Raw genomic sequence first — 16,473 nt, 5'->3', positions numbered from 1 at the left:
GGCTTTATTTTGAAATAGCATTTTTAATAAACTACTGGTACTGGTAGTATCCCATCAATGCCCTGGGGTCTGATAATGTTTTAAAGTTTGGTACACCATCTTTTACTAGTATGTCATTTTTCAATTTTATATGCACTTGAACTAAGTTCAATATATTAAGACTATTAAGATAGAGCTAAATCTGGGAACTCACATTGTTTTGGAACAAACTGAGTTGTTTTGACTCCATGACTTTGCTCTTGCCCCCAGCATTTGGTCTTTAATGTGTCCATCTGACTTCTTTGAGAACTTAGAAACACAAAAAGTGAAGAAGATCAGATACAAAAGGAAAATCTATTATAAGTATTCATTATCTCTTTCTGGTAAGCTTCTCCAAACAGGAGTTATTGATAACCCAGAAACGTCAAATTACTAGAGAAAGGGTGCAACATAGCATCATCTGGGACTAGGATAAAAGGAGTCTAATCCTGATTCTAATATTCCAGCCAAGTTACCTAACCTCCAGTTTCTCCATTATAAAAGTGGATGTTCTCGATCCCCAGCACCACCTTGACTGAAAAAATCTCAGCATGATAACACCCAAGTTAAAAGATGAAAAATTTTAAACGATATACTGAAATGGATCCCAAAACAACACATTAAAAGAACATAAGAAGAAAAAGAACAACAACCAAAAAAACATAATAAGCAAAATAGTTTGAGGATTTTGCTGACATGACAAAACCAATAGTTCATGAAGTATACTGCTGCTTCCAACAGTGGCTAGTCAAAATGGAAAAAAATATGAACATTCTGATTGACTAAACTGAATTTCTTTTTAAATAAATTTCTTTATCTATTTTTTGGCTGTGTTTGGTTTTCGTTGCTGGGCGTGGGCTTTCTCTAGTTGCAGTGAGCAGGGGCTACTCTTCAATGCAGTGCACGGGCTTCTCATTGCGGTGGCTTCTCTTGTTGCGGAGCACAGGCTCTAGGCACGCGGGCTTCAGTAGTTGTGGCACAAGGGCTCAGTAGTTGTGGCTCACGGACTCTAGAGCACAGGCTCAGTAGTTGTGGCGCACAGGCTTAGTTGCTCCACGGCATGTGGGATCTTCCCGGACCAGGGCTTGAACCCATGTTCCCTGCATTGGCAGGCAGATTCTTAACCACTACGCCACCAGGGAAGTCCCTGAATTTCTTTTTAAAGTTCACAACCGAAGTGAAAATTCCCAAAGTTAAAATTCTTGTTATTTCTGCATTCAACAAGCTAGATAGTCTCGTGACTTCTTCACCTTCAACTTACTGTTACATAATTTCTGGGACTCCCCTCTGTGTATTCTCACACCGCTTGTTAGAATTATCAAGTAGACCTCAAACCTGAGCTCACATATTTTTTGTCCCCTTGTTTACAGGGAAATAAAAGCCCAGACATCAATTCCTTCTGCCATTCTCATCTGTTTGGTCAACTCAGCACAGTTAATTAACAAGCAGTCTTGTAAGGAAAACTTCTTATGACCTGGGATGAGTTTAATCTTGTCTCTAGAGTGGAAGATTTCCGACTGTGCTAAGATGCATCCACTAGGATGCCTCAGAGACTATGTGTACGTGGCAGGGGTGGGGGTGGGGGCTGGGTGGGAGGAGATGAAGGGAGGGAAGAGTGGGGGAGATGAGGGGGAAAAAGAGAGGAAGACAGAGGTCATGAGAAACTTGTGTTGGGGAGGTTGAAAAAACTCTCTGCTCCCTGGGAACCTGACTTCAACCAGTGAATCCACTTTTCTGTGTCAGAGTTTTATGTAAGAGTTCACTTGAACAAAAGCTAACAGAAAATTCTATTTTGTAAAACCACTGTTCTATATAATCCATCAGTACAGACAAATTACAGGGCTCACTCTCTCAATATTAATCTCTTTTTTCAACAAAGCCCTTCCCACCAATCCCTTCTCCAAAAATAAGGAAAAAGATGTCTGGCAAAGCATTGATCTTGGTAACGCATCTTTACCTATGATGAGTTGAAGTAACAGGAGGAACAGTGTTTCCATGACCACCTTCTTTAAGTCGCTCCAATAACCTTCGGTATTTCTCTCTCTCCTCTTTTTGAACACCCTAAATAAAAGAAAGCATTTAGATAACTACCAGCACATCAAACCTATAATTAAATCATAAACAAAGACTAAGAGGTCAAATGCAGCTCATAGATGTGTTTCATTCGCCAGCACAGTGTTTTTGTATTTTAGTGTTCTTTTAATTCCTTTAATTACCAACTTTATAAATTAAAAAGAAAAATCCAGTAACATCTGGTCTCTTTTGAAACACTGTATCAACAATCTGGAGCTATGTAAGACTATTTATTCCCTTTGGTCACCTATTCACTCCAGACCATTTCACTCATTTACATTATCTGCTAGACCTTGATAGCATCTGAGTTTTTGACAGTGAAACTGGGTAAACCACAAAAAACTCAGCAGAAATAATCCACTTGCATATTCAGAACATTCAGCTTCCGAAACAGAACCGGTCTTACCAAAGTCACTAACGACCCTCTATGGCCAGATCCAATGGACACTTTTTCAGCTCTTCTGTCAATTGACCTCTCTCTCCAGCATCTCACCCTGCTAACCTCGCCTTGCCTTCCTGGACAATACACTTTCCTGATTTCTTTTTTTTTTTTTAATATTTATTTATTTTCTTTATTTTTTTAGCTGTGTCGGATCTTAGTTGTGGCACGCGAGATCTTTGATGAGGCACATGGGATCTTTTGTTGCGGCACGCAAGCTTCTCTCTAGCCCTGGCGTGTGGGCTCCAGGGCGCGTGGACTCTGTAGTTTGTAGCACACAGGTGCTCCCATTGAGGCGCAAAAGCTCAGTAGTTGTGGTGCATGGGTTTAGTTGCCCCGCAGGATGTGGGTTCTTAGTTCCCCAACCATGGATCGAACCTGCATCCCCTGCATTGGAAGGCGGATTCTTTACTACTGGACCACCAGGGAAGCCCCTCTCCTAACTTCTTCTTATCTTCTCAGTCTCCACTGAAGATTATTTCTTCTGCCTCCCTGTAAATGTCGATGGTTCTGCCCATTATCTTTTCTCACAGTACATACTCTCCCTGAATAATCTCTTCAGCTCCCTTGATTTATCTAACACCAATATGCAGAAGATTCAGCAATGTGTCCCTAAGCTTGCCTTCTTCTCAAAACTCCCATATATCCAAAAGTCTACGGGAGAGGTCTTCTTGCGTGTTTCACAGGCACTTTAAACAATGTACATAACTGAAGTCATCACCTTCCCCTAAACACATAGGGTATCCTGGTCAGTGACACATATTTATCCAAGATTGAAATCTGGGACTCAGGCTCTTCCATCTAACCTTATATCACACTTAACCAGTAAGTATGTCCTTGCTAATACTACCTTCTAATGTTTCTAGAATATGGCCTGTGTATACCCCATACATATCTGCTCAGTCCCATCCCTTATTTCTTATCTAGGAGGTACTGAAGCCTACTTTAATACCTCTGCTTAAAATCCCCTCCAGGGCTGCAGTCCATTCCTTTCTCTGCCTACTTGCTTGCTGATTACAATAATTAATGTATAAGCTCCTAGAGAACAGGGACCATATTTTATTCAATTCTGAATTGCTGAAAACTGGCAGAGCACCTGGGACCCAAATAAACATTTCTTTGATGAACTAAGCCAAGTGGCTCAGAAAACCATCTAGCAAATTGCAATAGGTGATGGTCCGGGGGAAATGCCAGAGACAGGAATAGTTCTAAATTTTCCTGGAATAAGTGAAGACTTCAAGAGGGAAGGGAAGATTGTTGATGAAGACATCAACAATCTAGGTGCCCTAAAAATGGAGGGAAAAAGCAGACATGTACACCATTTACTTCCCTTACTTAGTCACAGTTATTACAGCTTATACAAGAAACAAGTTAGAATAATTCAGGCACCCAAAGAGAAAGAATCTATAATTGTACCTTTTCCTAGTATGATTCCTTTTTCTTTCCTTTACCTGAAAATTGACTACATATATACAGAAGAATACATATAAGCATTGGAGTCAAATAGGGGCCAGATATAGAAGGGAGACTGGGAAATTTACAGTCCCTGTACACCCATTTATACCTTTTGTATTTTGTACCACAGAACATATACTATTTATCCCCACCCCACCCAAATTCCTAAAATTGCTTTTAAAAGAGATCAGGCTAAAAGGGCTTACCTCCTCCACAGTACAACGGGGACGCCTCAGACCCTTGCCACCCTCTTCAGAAATCATCTCTGTTACAACCTGTTCCTGAGGCTTCCACGTTAAGGAACTCTCCAGATTGCCTTTGCTATGGCGACGGCCACCTGGTCTTCTATTATAGGCTTCTGAGCTCAAAGTAAAACTGAGAGGAAAAAAAAAGAAAAAGTTATTCCCAAACGGCTTAAATTGCTGGAATTTAAGCTCCAGACAATCCTGCGATTAAGCTGTCTCAGGTTAAGCTTGCTCCTGGCAAACCAGACAACCACCATTCACAAAAATTAGATCTCTAGAGCAGAGGGCACCCCAGAATTCTGCTATGGAATGTCTATTCCCAGTCACCAGGGCTTCCACATGAAAGCCTTTGCCTTTTTCCTCATGCCCAATTTTCCAACTCCAACACTGGCTTAGCTCACTATTACACAACATACCCTCCTCTGGTACTACACTTTTCCTTTAGTCATTTGGCACCACTGAAATTAACTATTGGTGTGATTGATTAATTATTGGTGCCACTGTGGGACTGCATCCCACACTAAACTTTAAAGTCCATGAAAACAGAGATTTCATCCTTCCACCACCGTATCCTGGTACATGATCTAAGCCAAAAGGCACTCAATCAGTATCTGCTGAATACTAAATTAATGAATACTAAATTAATAAATGCTAAAGAATGCGAAGCCATGAAGCCCTCACCTAGTCACTGTTGCTGGTTGATAGAGCCTGCCTCTCTTGCCATTACCGATAATGGAACAAACTGACATCATACCTCTCTTGATGTGAGGTTTAAGAAAGGACACATCACATATGCAGTATTTTTACCAAAAAATTTGCATAATCTAAAATAAATCATGAGTAAACATCAGACAAAATTAAGGGATTCTACAAAAGCAATGCTTTGTACTCTTTAAAAATATTCATGCTATTACAGACAAAGAGAGGCTGAGGCGTTGTTCCAGATTAAAGGAGATCAAAGAGACATGAAAATTAAATGTAATACATGATCCTGCCCTGAATTGTGGGCCAGAAAAAAAGAATCTCTATAATAGAGAAATTTAAATAAGATTATATAATAGTACTATATCAATGTTAAATTTTCTGATGTTGGTAATCTGTGATTATGTAAGTGAATGTCCTCATTCTGAGAAATAAACACACTCAAGTACTTATGATTAAAGGGGCATGAGTCTAAGACTTACTCTCAAATGATTCAGAAAAAAATATTATGTACATATAACAGAGAATGATAAAGCAAACTGGAAAAATGATAACAACTGGTGAATCTAGGTCAAATGTATTCACCTACAGAGTTTCAAAATACTGTACATGAAGCAAAAACTGACATAACTGGATGAGAGAAATAGTCAAGTCCACAATTACAGTAGGAAACATCAACACTCTATACTCATCAATCAATAAAAAAGTAGACAGAAAATCAATAAGATCTGTAAAACATTATCAGCAAACTATTAATAAGATATTTACAGAACACTCCACCCAACAGTAGCAGAATACACATTCTTTTCAACGAACATGGAATATCCAGACTGAATATATTCTAGGACATAAACAAATGTTAACAAATTTAAAAGGACTGAAATCGTACTAAGTATATTCTCTGACCATAATGAAATTAAACTAGAAATCAGTAACAGAAAGATATCTGGAAACCCCCAAGTATCTGGAAATTAAACAATATAATTCTACCCTTCTAAATAATCACAGGTTAAAGAGGAGTATGAATGAAGAGTAAAATGAAGAGTATAAGCCTGATTGTAGAATTAACCTTAGTTTCAGCTTAACCAGTTTTCTCATAATTACATTCAGATTATTGATCTTTTCAGAAATACTACATTAGGTGATGATGTCCTGTTCAGTGCAATGTATCTGGAGGCCAGGATGTGAGTTTGCCCACTCTGGGTGATTTAAACTTTGATCCTTTGGTTAAGGTGGCGTCAGGCAGGTTTCTCCACTCTGAAGTTACTATTTTTCCCTTTATAATTAGTAAGTCATTTGTGGGGAAAAATTCTGAGTTTATGTAAATATTCCATACTTCATCAAACTTTTACTTACTAGTTTTAGCTCAACTGACAATTCCTGTATATATCAGTTATTACTGAGACAGTTAAAAGATGGTGATTTTCTAATTCCATCATTCCTTCTACACTTACTAGCTGGCATTCTACTATAAAGACCTTTTCCTCCCACACTATGTATTTATTTATTAACATGTGTATTCTTGTCTTTATTCATCTGATGCTTAAATTGTCCCCAACTGGCCAGTGAAAGCCCCTTCAAGTTTCCTCCTGTGTCATGTTGATAATGTCCCCAGGTTTTTAGGGCTCCTTTAATTGCTGGCACAGGACGTTCCACAATCATTTTTTACTTTATCTCTCCTAATCCTACAATCAGCCATTTAGCCACCTCCAGGGAGCCTTACTTTTTATAGTTAGTGTCTCATTTTCAAACATGAGTGGACAGCCAAGGATTACCAGGTATTTGAATAAGAACTCATAAGAAAGATAAAACCAAAAGAAACCAAAGGGGGAAGAGTAACTCAAAGGAAGCAGACAAAGCAAGGAGGAGAAGAAATTTTAAAATAATTAACAGCTTTAGAGAGATAAGAAAAGATATTGTATCTCTATAATAAGAATTCGATGGTTGGAGAAAGAAAAAGCCATGGGGAATAGGAAGTGGGAGGATGCTTACAACTTAAAAACTATGAAGCCAAAAAAACCCACAAAAGTATACATATATGTTTATCTCAGTGGTAGAAGAATTTTTTAAAAAAAGGGTAAGGACAAAAACAAAAGAGAATATATACAAAAATTAAATTAGATCAATCCATAGGGTCCAATATCCAAGCAACAGAAGTTCCAGAAAGTGGGAACACAGAGAGAAGAAAATTACTAATAAAATAATAACAGTTCATTGTATACATGATTTCTGCACTGTTCTGAATGCATATTATACTTCAAAAAAAAGTTTAGAAGTGAGTGACAATTCTTTTTTAAAAGGTTTTAAAGGGCATTCCCTGGCAGTCCAGTGCTTTCACTGTCGAGGGCCTGGGTTCAACCCCTGGTCGGGGAACTAAGATCCCGCAAGCCACATGGTAAGGCCAAAAAAATAAAAATTAAAAATAATTTTAAAAATTAAAGGTTTTCAAAATCAGATTATATAGGCATATGATATATAGGCATGTGATAGAAAAAGTAACACACACTTGAGTACGTCTCTCACCAGCTGTATGATATTTGGCAAGTTACTAACCTCAGAGTAGTTACTTAACAAGATTACATAATAGAATAAAAGTAAGAATGCCTAGCAAGAGTGAGGACCTAAAAATTACTAAGTTTCCATTTACAGAAAGGCAGAACTTAACACTTACCCAAAGGAAGGCAGGACTCTGCGTGGCTGATCTCGAGTTACTGTCACTCTGATCTTTGGATAGTCACTTATTCCATTAGGAGATTTATTACCTATTTTTGAAAACCATTTGTAATTGTAAAAGAAAAACAAAAAACACACACAAAAAAACCTGTGAACAGTCTGCATTAGAAAAGAAAATCTGGACTTCCCTGGTGGCACAGTGGTTAAGAATCCATCTGCCAATGGAGGGGACACAGGTTGGAGCCCTGGTCCGGGAAGATCCCACATGCTGTGGAGCAGCTAAGCCCGTGTGCCACAACTACAGAGCCTACGCTCTAGAGCCCGTGAGCCACAACTACTGAGGCCTCATGCCACAACTACTGAAGCCCACGCACCTAGAGCCCATGCTCTGCAACAAGAACAGCCACCAAAATGAGAAGCCCACACAGCACAACAAAGAATAGCCCCCACTCGCCACAACTAGAGAAAGCCTGCTTGCAGCAACAAAGACCCAACGCAGCCACAAATAAATTAAATTAAAAAAAAAGAAAATCTGTGAGCAGTCTATACTGTAGAACTAAATATCTTATTTTTTCAAATTCTATTACTTTCTAGCACACATTTTGTAAAAGTTAAAGGAAAAGCTTAGTCTGTCTTTGCTCTCAGGTAAGTAGTAACAATTCACAGGAAAGCTTTACTAGTTTTGCTTGCTGGGGCCAACAAAAGGCATGAAGAACTCAATGATTATAAACTCTGTAATCTAATCAAATTGAGTAAATTTTTCAAACTGTTTCTTCTTCTCAAGAAAACAGAAGTCTTTTTAAATGAAAATCTGCTTTGTTACTACATTTCCCTGGAAGCTTCTAATACCTACCTGTGAGATGGTTACTATACCTCAAAAAAGGGTAACAAAATTTTCGTCAGCCACATTATCTGCTGGAGCTACTACAGGGGTTTGGAGTCCCTGAGGACTCCAAAATGCAAAGAGGTCTAAAGCTCAAAGTTTTTTCTTAAGTCAGTAGCAGCAAAACATGAACTGACCTGCATTCATTTGTTTGTAAAACCTGACTTGAATCAATGTTCAATCCTGTTGGGGTTTTTTAAATAATATTCAATAAACAACTAAAAAATGTGGAATTCCCAAACATATCTCCAAGCATTTCCGATTTGAGATTGTGGATTTCTTTATATAAGAAATCTGCCCTAGGAATACCCATGCTTCTCTGACTAGGCTACACAAACCCACAGAAATATAGTGCTGGTACTTCAGGCACAAGATAAATCTACCATCCTCTCTATATGTCAATTTTCTGAACCCACAACTTCTCTAAAAGCTCTTTTTCCCCCTTCCTCTCAAACTTTACAAGCTTATCTGTGTGGCAGAGATCACAATCATTTTCAGGACTCTGGCTTCTTCCTATTTTTCCCCACCAGAGCATTTTATATAGTATATATAATAATTACAATTCAATTTCGGGGTCTAAGGATGATACAGAGGTTCCTAATCCACAAAACCATGAGAACTGGGAACCTAAGGTTGCTCCCCCATCAGATGATGTCCCTCAAAGGCAGGGTTTTATGAGTTTGTTATTTTATTATGTTGTTATTTTGCTATTTTGTTATTAAAGGTTTTATTATTCTATTATTTTGTTTTGTTATTTTGCTACTAAAGGTTTTATTATTTTGTTATTCCTGATAACTTAGCACAGTGTCTGACAGAGTAAGCTCTCAGGTAACACTTTTTTTTTTTTCTTTTTAATAAATAAACCCTGATCTAAGTCACATTAAAGACACTGATAAAGCAAACAGGAAACATAACAGTAAATTCAAAGACAATACTAAAGGAAAGCTATTTGCTTTTTAGAATGGTAGGGAGAATATATCTGTGTTCTCATCTGAAGCCAAATCAGTATTTTCCTTTCACATTCCCAAAACTCAGAGAACACAGGCAGGAGGAGGTAGGGAAGCAGAAATGTTCTTGACCACCTCACCCAGTTTCAGCATGTTGTTCCAGGATCCGGAATCTGTCAGTTCAGAAGATGAAGAGTTCGAAAATACCTTAAAATCAAAAAGAATCATCTCTGTATTCACTCTTAGAATTTAAATAAGTCTTAATATGAAAAAAAAATCAGTCTATTGGTGATGATTTAGTTACCTCACAGAAGAAACTTCATCAATAAGACCAAAGGTTTAATTTGTGAAAACTCACAAAATGATGTAAAAAGTAACAATTCCAGATTCTTCACACATACTTAAACAAGAAAACCAGATGTAGAGTTGACTCTTGAACAACAAGGGTCTGACCTCTGTGGATCCAATTAAATGCGGATTTTTTTCAACAGTAAATACTAGTGTACTACATGATTACTGGTTGGGAATCCATGGATGCAGAACCTCAGATATGCAGAACCAAGGATCTGGAGGGCCAACTACGTGAGTTTTTGACTGTGTGGAGAGTTGGGGCCCATAACCCAAGCATTGTTCAGAGGTCAACTGTATTAGTAATTAGGCTCCTTATAAATATTTTTTAAATGTGCAATTTCTTAATCTTTCATTTTTTTGGTCTCTATATCAAGGCTAATTAAGACATGAACATTTCAGAAAGAAGTCATTCTACATATTAATTCCTAAAAAGAGAATATTTCTAAAATTTAACTTTAATGGTTAAGTACAAAGACCAGTAGCCCCAGTGAAGCCTTATCCCCACTGACCTCTCCTGAAGGGACAACATTCCGTGTTCCATTACAAGCAGAAGTCACCATGGGCTTTGTGGTCAGCTGGAATGGGAATCCAAATAAGCTGGCAGCATTGTAGAGACTGTTTTTCACTTGGTGAATAAAGCAACCTAGAAAGTGTAATATAGATTACATATACATATATAGAGTACTTAAACTTTTAGGAAAAAAAAAAATTATATCTTAGAAAAGGCCTCTCTCAATTTTTATTAGAAGTCCTATCTTCAACCATTGAGAGAAAAAGGTACCTGTAAAAATAATTTTTCTCATATCTGAATAACTGTAACTCCAGCATTAGCATTTTAGGGTTTTTTTTTAGTAAAATATCTAGGAGGTTACAAAAGCATGAAACCATCATTTTAGCAAATCACATACTGATTCACAAAAAAAAGTCCTGAAATGACAGCTTTTAAGCAATGAGTTCCCCAAAATATATACTGTAAAATAAATCTTTTCCAGAGACATAAGGGCATAACTTAGACAACCTGGAACATATAGTTACTAGGTATGGCAGAATTCTAGGAAGCATTACCATTTACTCACTGGTTTGTCCTTACTTCTCAGGCAGGTTAACAATATAGCTGTCCTAAACAACTACTTACTACCTTGGCTATATCCAGGATGGAAGTTAGTGAAGTATAAGATATGTGGCTCCTAAACGTCTAAGGAGGAAACAAAGCTATGCCTCTACTAGAGAAGATGTGTTGGAAGATCTCAGACTCACCCCTCCCTGCCACCAAAAATAAAGATTACAAAATAAGTAAGCAAATAAATAAGGGGGAGGGGTAGATTTCAATGCTTTCCCCACTTCCTCCTTTTATCACACTACGCACTTCTCACTTCCTACACTGCTGATTTGTTTTCTACAATTTCCTTTCTATTTCCTAATTAAGGTTTTCTAAAGCACTAGTTTGAGATAAAAGGGTCATCATCTTAACCATATTCTGCTTTAGAGAAAACTACCCTGAAAGTGCAATGGTGGCTTTTAAACATCAAGCACTCTAGAACATATAAGATATAAAATACTTTCCAGGAAGATAGGGGAATAACTTAAACAACAAGAAAGATGTGCAAGATGCGTAAAGCAGAATCCAATTTGAAGTAATCTGTCACTATAGTTAGAAGTACCAAAATTTGCAAATGCCTTGTTTCTCATTTTAGGAACTGGAGAGAATTCCAGGTTATCCCTCTAATAATGTTGAGGGATATCACTTACATTCTACTGTGCTATAAATGGGAGAAAAAGAACTTTAGGGATTGGTGCTTATCATCCAGATTGGCATCCAGACTCCAAACGGCAGGAAGTACTCGTAATAACATAAATGCGTAATAACATAAGTGCGCACAAAAAGTATTGTGATATTTATTTTCCCATAAGTTTTGTCAAAATCTGAGTATGCCCCAAAATTATGTCAAAAGAGCTCATTGATTAAAAGAAAAAAGCAGGCAGGAAGGCCCACCTCATCTGTAAAATGAAGATAAGACCATCTTATTTTGCTGAGACTAAGTAGATCGCTTCAGATCCCTTTCATCTGTAAGATCATGAGTCTGCAATTCTAAGCTGCTTCTTCTTTTCACTCTTCCTTTTTTTGTCTCCAAAGCAGCCAACAGACTCATACTGTCCAATATAGGAGCCAGTATCCACAGGTAGTTACCTAAGTTTAAATTTAATTAAAATTAAATTCAGTTCCTCAGTTGCACAGCCCCACTTCAGGTGCTCAATAGCCATCATCTCAGAGAGTTCTATTGGCCAGCACTGCTAGAGACCTCTACAAACTCTACCAGAAGTATTATCTCTGCTACCCACTGCTTCCCCCTTGGCTTAGGTTCCCTTCTATAGTTTCTAGTCAGAAAATCTTAATATATATTTCATGGAAATCATGGACGGAGAGAACCTTAACATACCAGAATTATTTCAGGAACCTTCTCTAATACCACCATCAAAGTTTTTTGCTTTCTGTTTTCAACCACATACAGCTGTTTATTTATATTTTTCTATAAAATTGACTCACTTTTTTTTGCTAAACAAGTGTATTTGTGAAAGGTAACTTTATATTACTACTGTTGATGTAAAGCAACCTTATTTGCCTTATGAAGAAATGAAAACAACAATATTAAGTTCTAGCTGGGCCTGTTAAAAAAGGGAAGATTAGCATGTATTAGACAAGTTTTAAATACATACTAGCATTAAATCAACATGTTTTCTGCTTAAAATAATCAGAAATTTAAAATAACTGAAAAGGATACAACATTTTTAGTTTATAACATAATTCAGATGATACTTAATGCTATGAACGTTGTATCTCCTAAAATCATTTATTTCTTGAATTGGTATCTATCCTGTGCTTTGGGAAATACTGTCCTAATGAATTCAGTATAAATTCCTGGCATTCAAAGTCCCTCTGTATTTTGAACTCTCTCTTTGGTCAACTTTTTCACTAAGTTCTATTTGCTATTTCCTGAATTACACAATTTCCCATACTGTTCCCTCTGCCTAGAATGCTTTTCCTTCCTATTGCTCTCTGTCGATACCCTATCTATCCTTCAAGACTCATTTCACATATTAGATCCTTCATCAAATATTTACTGAGACTCTTTTTTTTGTGTGTGTGGTACGCGGGCCTCTCACTGCTGCGGCCTCTCCCGTTGCGGAGCACAGGCTCCAGACACGCAGGCTCAGTGGCCACGGCTCACGGGCCCAGCCACTCCACGGCATGCAGGATCCTCCCGGACCGGGTCGCGAACCCGTGTCCCCTGCATCGGCAGGCAGACCCCCAACCACTGCGCCACCAGGGAAGCCCTACTGAGACTCTTAACCAGAAGAAAATTGGACAGTATTTTGTTACTACCTTTCTTATATCACTTATCATATCCTCATAGACATTAGTATTATTTAAGTACTTGTCTTAAAACCCCCCACTATATAATCATACACCCCCTACAACTTTAAGGTCCTTAAAAACAGAGACCCTGTCATACTCATTTTTGTATTTCCTGTGGAACAGAACACATTGCTCAACAGTAAGACAGGCTCAATAAGCACTCATTGGATTTAAATGAAGTCTTAACACAGACATGTCCACTCTACCTCATCCGGAGGTAGATTCAAATTCACATGCATTTTTGAGAAAGAGGAAAATATTACTATAGTATTCCACTGTGCCTTTTCCCTTTACTCTAATCTAGTTTTATTCTCTTCTACCAAGCAATGCCTAGCCCTTCAGATATAGGGAAGTAAACAATTTGAGGCAACAGATTACAGTGGTTCACTCAGCTATCTGAACTAGACGACTCAGTTTGAAGTAGTTTTTACAGTGTTTTCTCCCCCAAATTTAAAAAGCACCTTTTCTTTATAGGAAGATTCGAAAATGTGAAATGCACTTTCAACATACAGGCTTATTTATCTGGAAAGATACTTACGTCTCTGCTAACACTGGTTACCTCTAGTGAAGATAACTGAGTAGAAGAGGGACAGGAAAGAGACTTACTTTTCACTGTATGTACTTTTTATCTTTTGAATTTTGTCCACACATAAACTTTTCTTATTTAAAAAACTAACTTTTAAAATTAATATTTAATACCTAATCTCGGTCTTTTGGCTGGTATTTCATCAGTGTCCACTGTAGAAAGCAGAGTGCTGAAAAAAGAGAAAAGAGATATATATGCATATATTCATATACACACATATGCACTCCTACAAGTAGGCTTACTGTTCGTGCAACACACCTCCTTCCATTCACTTTGTCATAAAATGAGATCCAACTAACGTTTATGCTATAAGTAGGCCTTTATCATTTGAGGATGTAACACTATGGTTTCAACTATATGAGATCCAAAACTCCCTATTATATAATAATCTGTAGTCTGGCTAAAGTACAAACAGGAAACTGGTCAGAAATCACTTAACTAGTAAATGAATATAGGTAAAAGCTTAGGACCATGCTATTCCTTTTCTCGCCAGAAATGATTTAAGAACAAATAATATCCTTTTGCAAGATGACACCCTCCCCAAAAAAAGTCACTTTCTACTTCAGATAGAAGTAGACAATACAAGAAGCCTCAAAAGATAGTTCTCAGCCAGAAAAAGGTGTTATATTTAACCTCATTTTTATCACGGAAACTATATTACAGTGATAACAAAGAATTTGGAAATTCAGGAAATTTTTGGACCTATACCTCAAGAATGTTAAAAGTTCATGGTATAATCATCCTTCTAAAGATGATTATGAATGATCATATTTACAAAAAAAATGAACAGAATAAATCCCAGGAGAATACCATTCAGTTCATAACTTTAAACATCCCAACAAGACTTCCTATCTTCATCTGGACTGAAAAATGGCTTACATTTAAAAGAGTTGTTTTAGATAAAGGATGTGGTAAAGACCAGGAGTTTGACCTACAAGCCACTATTTCCCCGACCAGCAGAGATTCGCAGTAAAAATAAAGGACAGGGGAGAGGAAATTCACATTTCCTTATTCAATAAATATGTACCAAGTGCCTATCACACACCAGCCTCTGCACAAGGCCCTTGGGTCAGAATATACAAACACTACCCTTATATACCCTAAGCATCATTCTAGGTACTTTACAACTTGTTGTCAAATGATCCTTATATCAACCCTACAGAAAGGTAGAAAGAATACGTTAAAACCTTGCCCTCTCTGGAACACATGATGGAATTTAGCTCACAGCCAATTCATCAATGATTTGAATTCTCAGACTCATACATTAAGTAATCATCTTGTTTTCTCAAGCTCCAAGAAACCATCCTCCAATGATCTTGAGGCTTAATAAAAAAAATGAAATTAACACTTGATCATTAAAAGTTGGGAGGTTATGTATAGAATTGGTATGGTACTTTATTCTCTAGATTAATTCTTAGGGAAGGGGGTAGACACTATGAAATGGGACAAACCAACAGGTAAATGCTGAGAACAACTTTTAGTTTCCCAAAAATTTTAACTGAATTTTAGAGTACAGACTAGTGATCTTTTTAAAGGAATGAAGTACCTACTTTTTTTTTCTCATACACTAATTCTAAAGCACAGAATCACTCTCCCTCCCCAGCAAAACACACACACGCACACACATACACACACACACACAGTTGGACAGTTGTTTCAAAACAAGACAGCTGCTGTCTCTTGGTGCTAAGAGAACAGTAAGTGTAATCGAAAGGGCTCTGGGCAAGCTGTGAGTCTCACTTAACTGCACTTATTGCGCACAGATGACACTTGGGAGTGTGCCTTGTAAACAGGAGCCACACAAAGACAGTATTCCTTCAATTTTCAGTTTTCAACCTAAGAGCAGCAAAATATGATACAGCCCCATTTGTTGACAGCAACCAGCTTGGACTCTGACAAGAGAGATCCTAACCATCACCGACCAGTAGCTCCTTCCATCATCAGGATTCGCATCTGCACAGCGCGGAGGAGCTACTACGTCACCAGGGCATCCGCGACACGCACCTCTACCGCCTCCGCCCAGCTACCTGTTTCTGCCGAGCGGGGCCTGCCTGCCAGGCCCGGATCAGCGCTACGCCGGCCGAGCCCGGGGTGGGGGAGGGGAACAGCCAGGCCGGCGCTCGGGCCCCTCTCCTCTCACCTGTTCGAGCGCCGCCTCTTCAGGAGGGCCCGGGCAGGAGGCACCGGCCGATCACAGAAACGGAAAATGGTGCCGAGAATTCTAACCAGCCATTTGTACATACCAGGCCCAAGCAGCAGCGGCGGCCGACACACCCCGAGACGCAAACCCCAGAGCTGTCGCCGCCGCTGCCGCCTTCGCTGCCTCGACCACCAACGCCAAAGCTCAGTCGCCGACTTGTGACGCAGTCCTACGGCCCACAGATACAACGTCACCTGAGCTACAGGACGCCTCCGCTTGCCACCTCTTCTCACGTCACCTCCTCCCGCCCGACCGGAAAGCATCTTCGCCCTCAACCTGCGCAGGCGCAACCTAGGTCCCCACCTCCCGAGCCTAGCAACCAGAATGCCCGCGGGATGGTCCCGGCCCAATCGCTAACGAGATCGCAAGGGCTGTGGGCGGGGTTTTCTCTTCGGCGGAGCCAGTCCTGAGACTGCCCGCGGGACAACGCTCTCGGGCCGCACGTGAGGGTTCTCCACCCGGGAGAGGGTTCTCCACCCGGTTCTC

At 38.9% G+C, this 16,473-nt stretch overlaps 1 protein-coding gene across 4 annotated transcripts in view; it reads right to left on the bottom strand.

Annotated features, from left to right (window-relative positions):
* Positions 1 to 16,180, bottom strand: part of SENP2 (SUMO specific peptidase 2) — a 40,381-nt gene extending 24,201 nt beyond the window's left edge. Inside the window, exons 1-9 of one of the 4 annotated variants that reach the window (XM_067738327.1) lie at positions 16,031 to 16,116; positions 13,901 to 13,956; positions 11,780 to 11,974; positions 10,296 to 10,429; positions 9,576 to 9,642; positions 7,604 to 7,694; positions 4,192 to 4,360; positions 1,976 to 2,079; positions 194 to 288 (exon numbers count right to left, since the gene is read on the bottom strand). In XM_067738327.1, coding sequence (XP_067594428.1) covers positions 194 to 288; positions 1,976 to 2,079; positions 4,192 to 4,360; positions 7,604 to 7,694; positions 9,576 to 9,642; positions 10,296 to 10,346 — 577 coding nt within the window. In that variant the 5' untranslated portion in view covers positions 10,347 to 10,429; positions 11,780 to 11,974; positions 13,901 to 13,956; positions 16,031 to 16,116. Of the gene's footprint in view, positions 1 to 193; positions 289 to 1,975; positions 2,080 to 4,191; positions 4,361 to 7,603; positions 7,695 to 9,575; positions 9,643 to 10,295; positions 10,430 to 11,779; positions 11,975 to 13,900; positions 13,957 to 15,927 lie in introns of all 4 variants that reach the window. The other 3 variants (XM_067738326.1, XM_067738323.1, XM_067738325.1) reach the window with 3 other exon arrangements.
* Between the last annotated feature and the right edge of the window lie 293 nt (positions 16,181 to 16,473).

The sequence above is a fragment of the Pseudorca crassidens genome, chromosome 5 (genome assembly GCF_039906515.1).
Source record: "Pseudorca crassidens isolate mPseCra1 chromosome 5, mPseCra1.hap1, whole genome shotgun sequence".
Lineage (NCBI taxonomy): Eukaryota > Metazoa > Chordata > Mammalia > Artiodactyla > Delphinidae > Pseudorca > Pseudorca crassidens.
The sequence above is the reverse complement of the archived record's forward strand: the minus strand, read 5'-3'. Positions and strand labels throughout refer to the sequence as shown.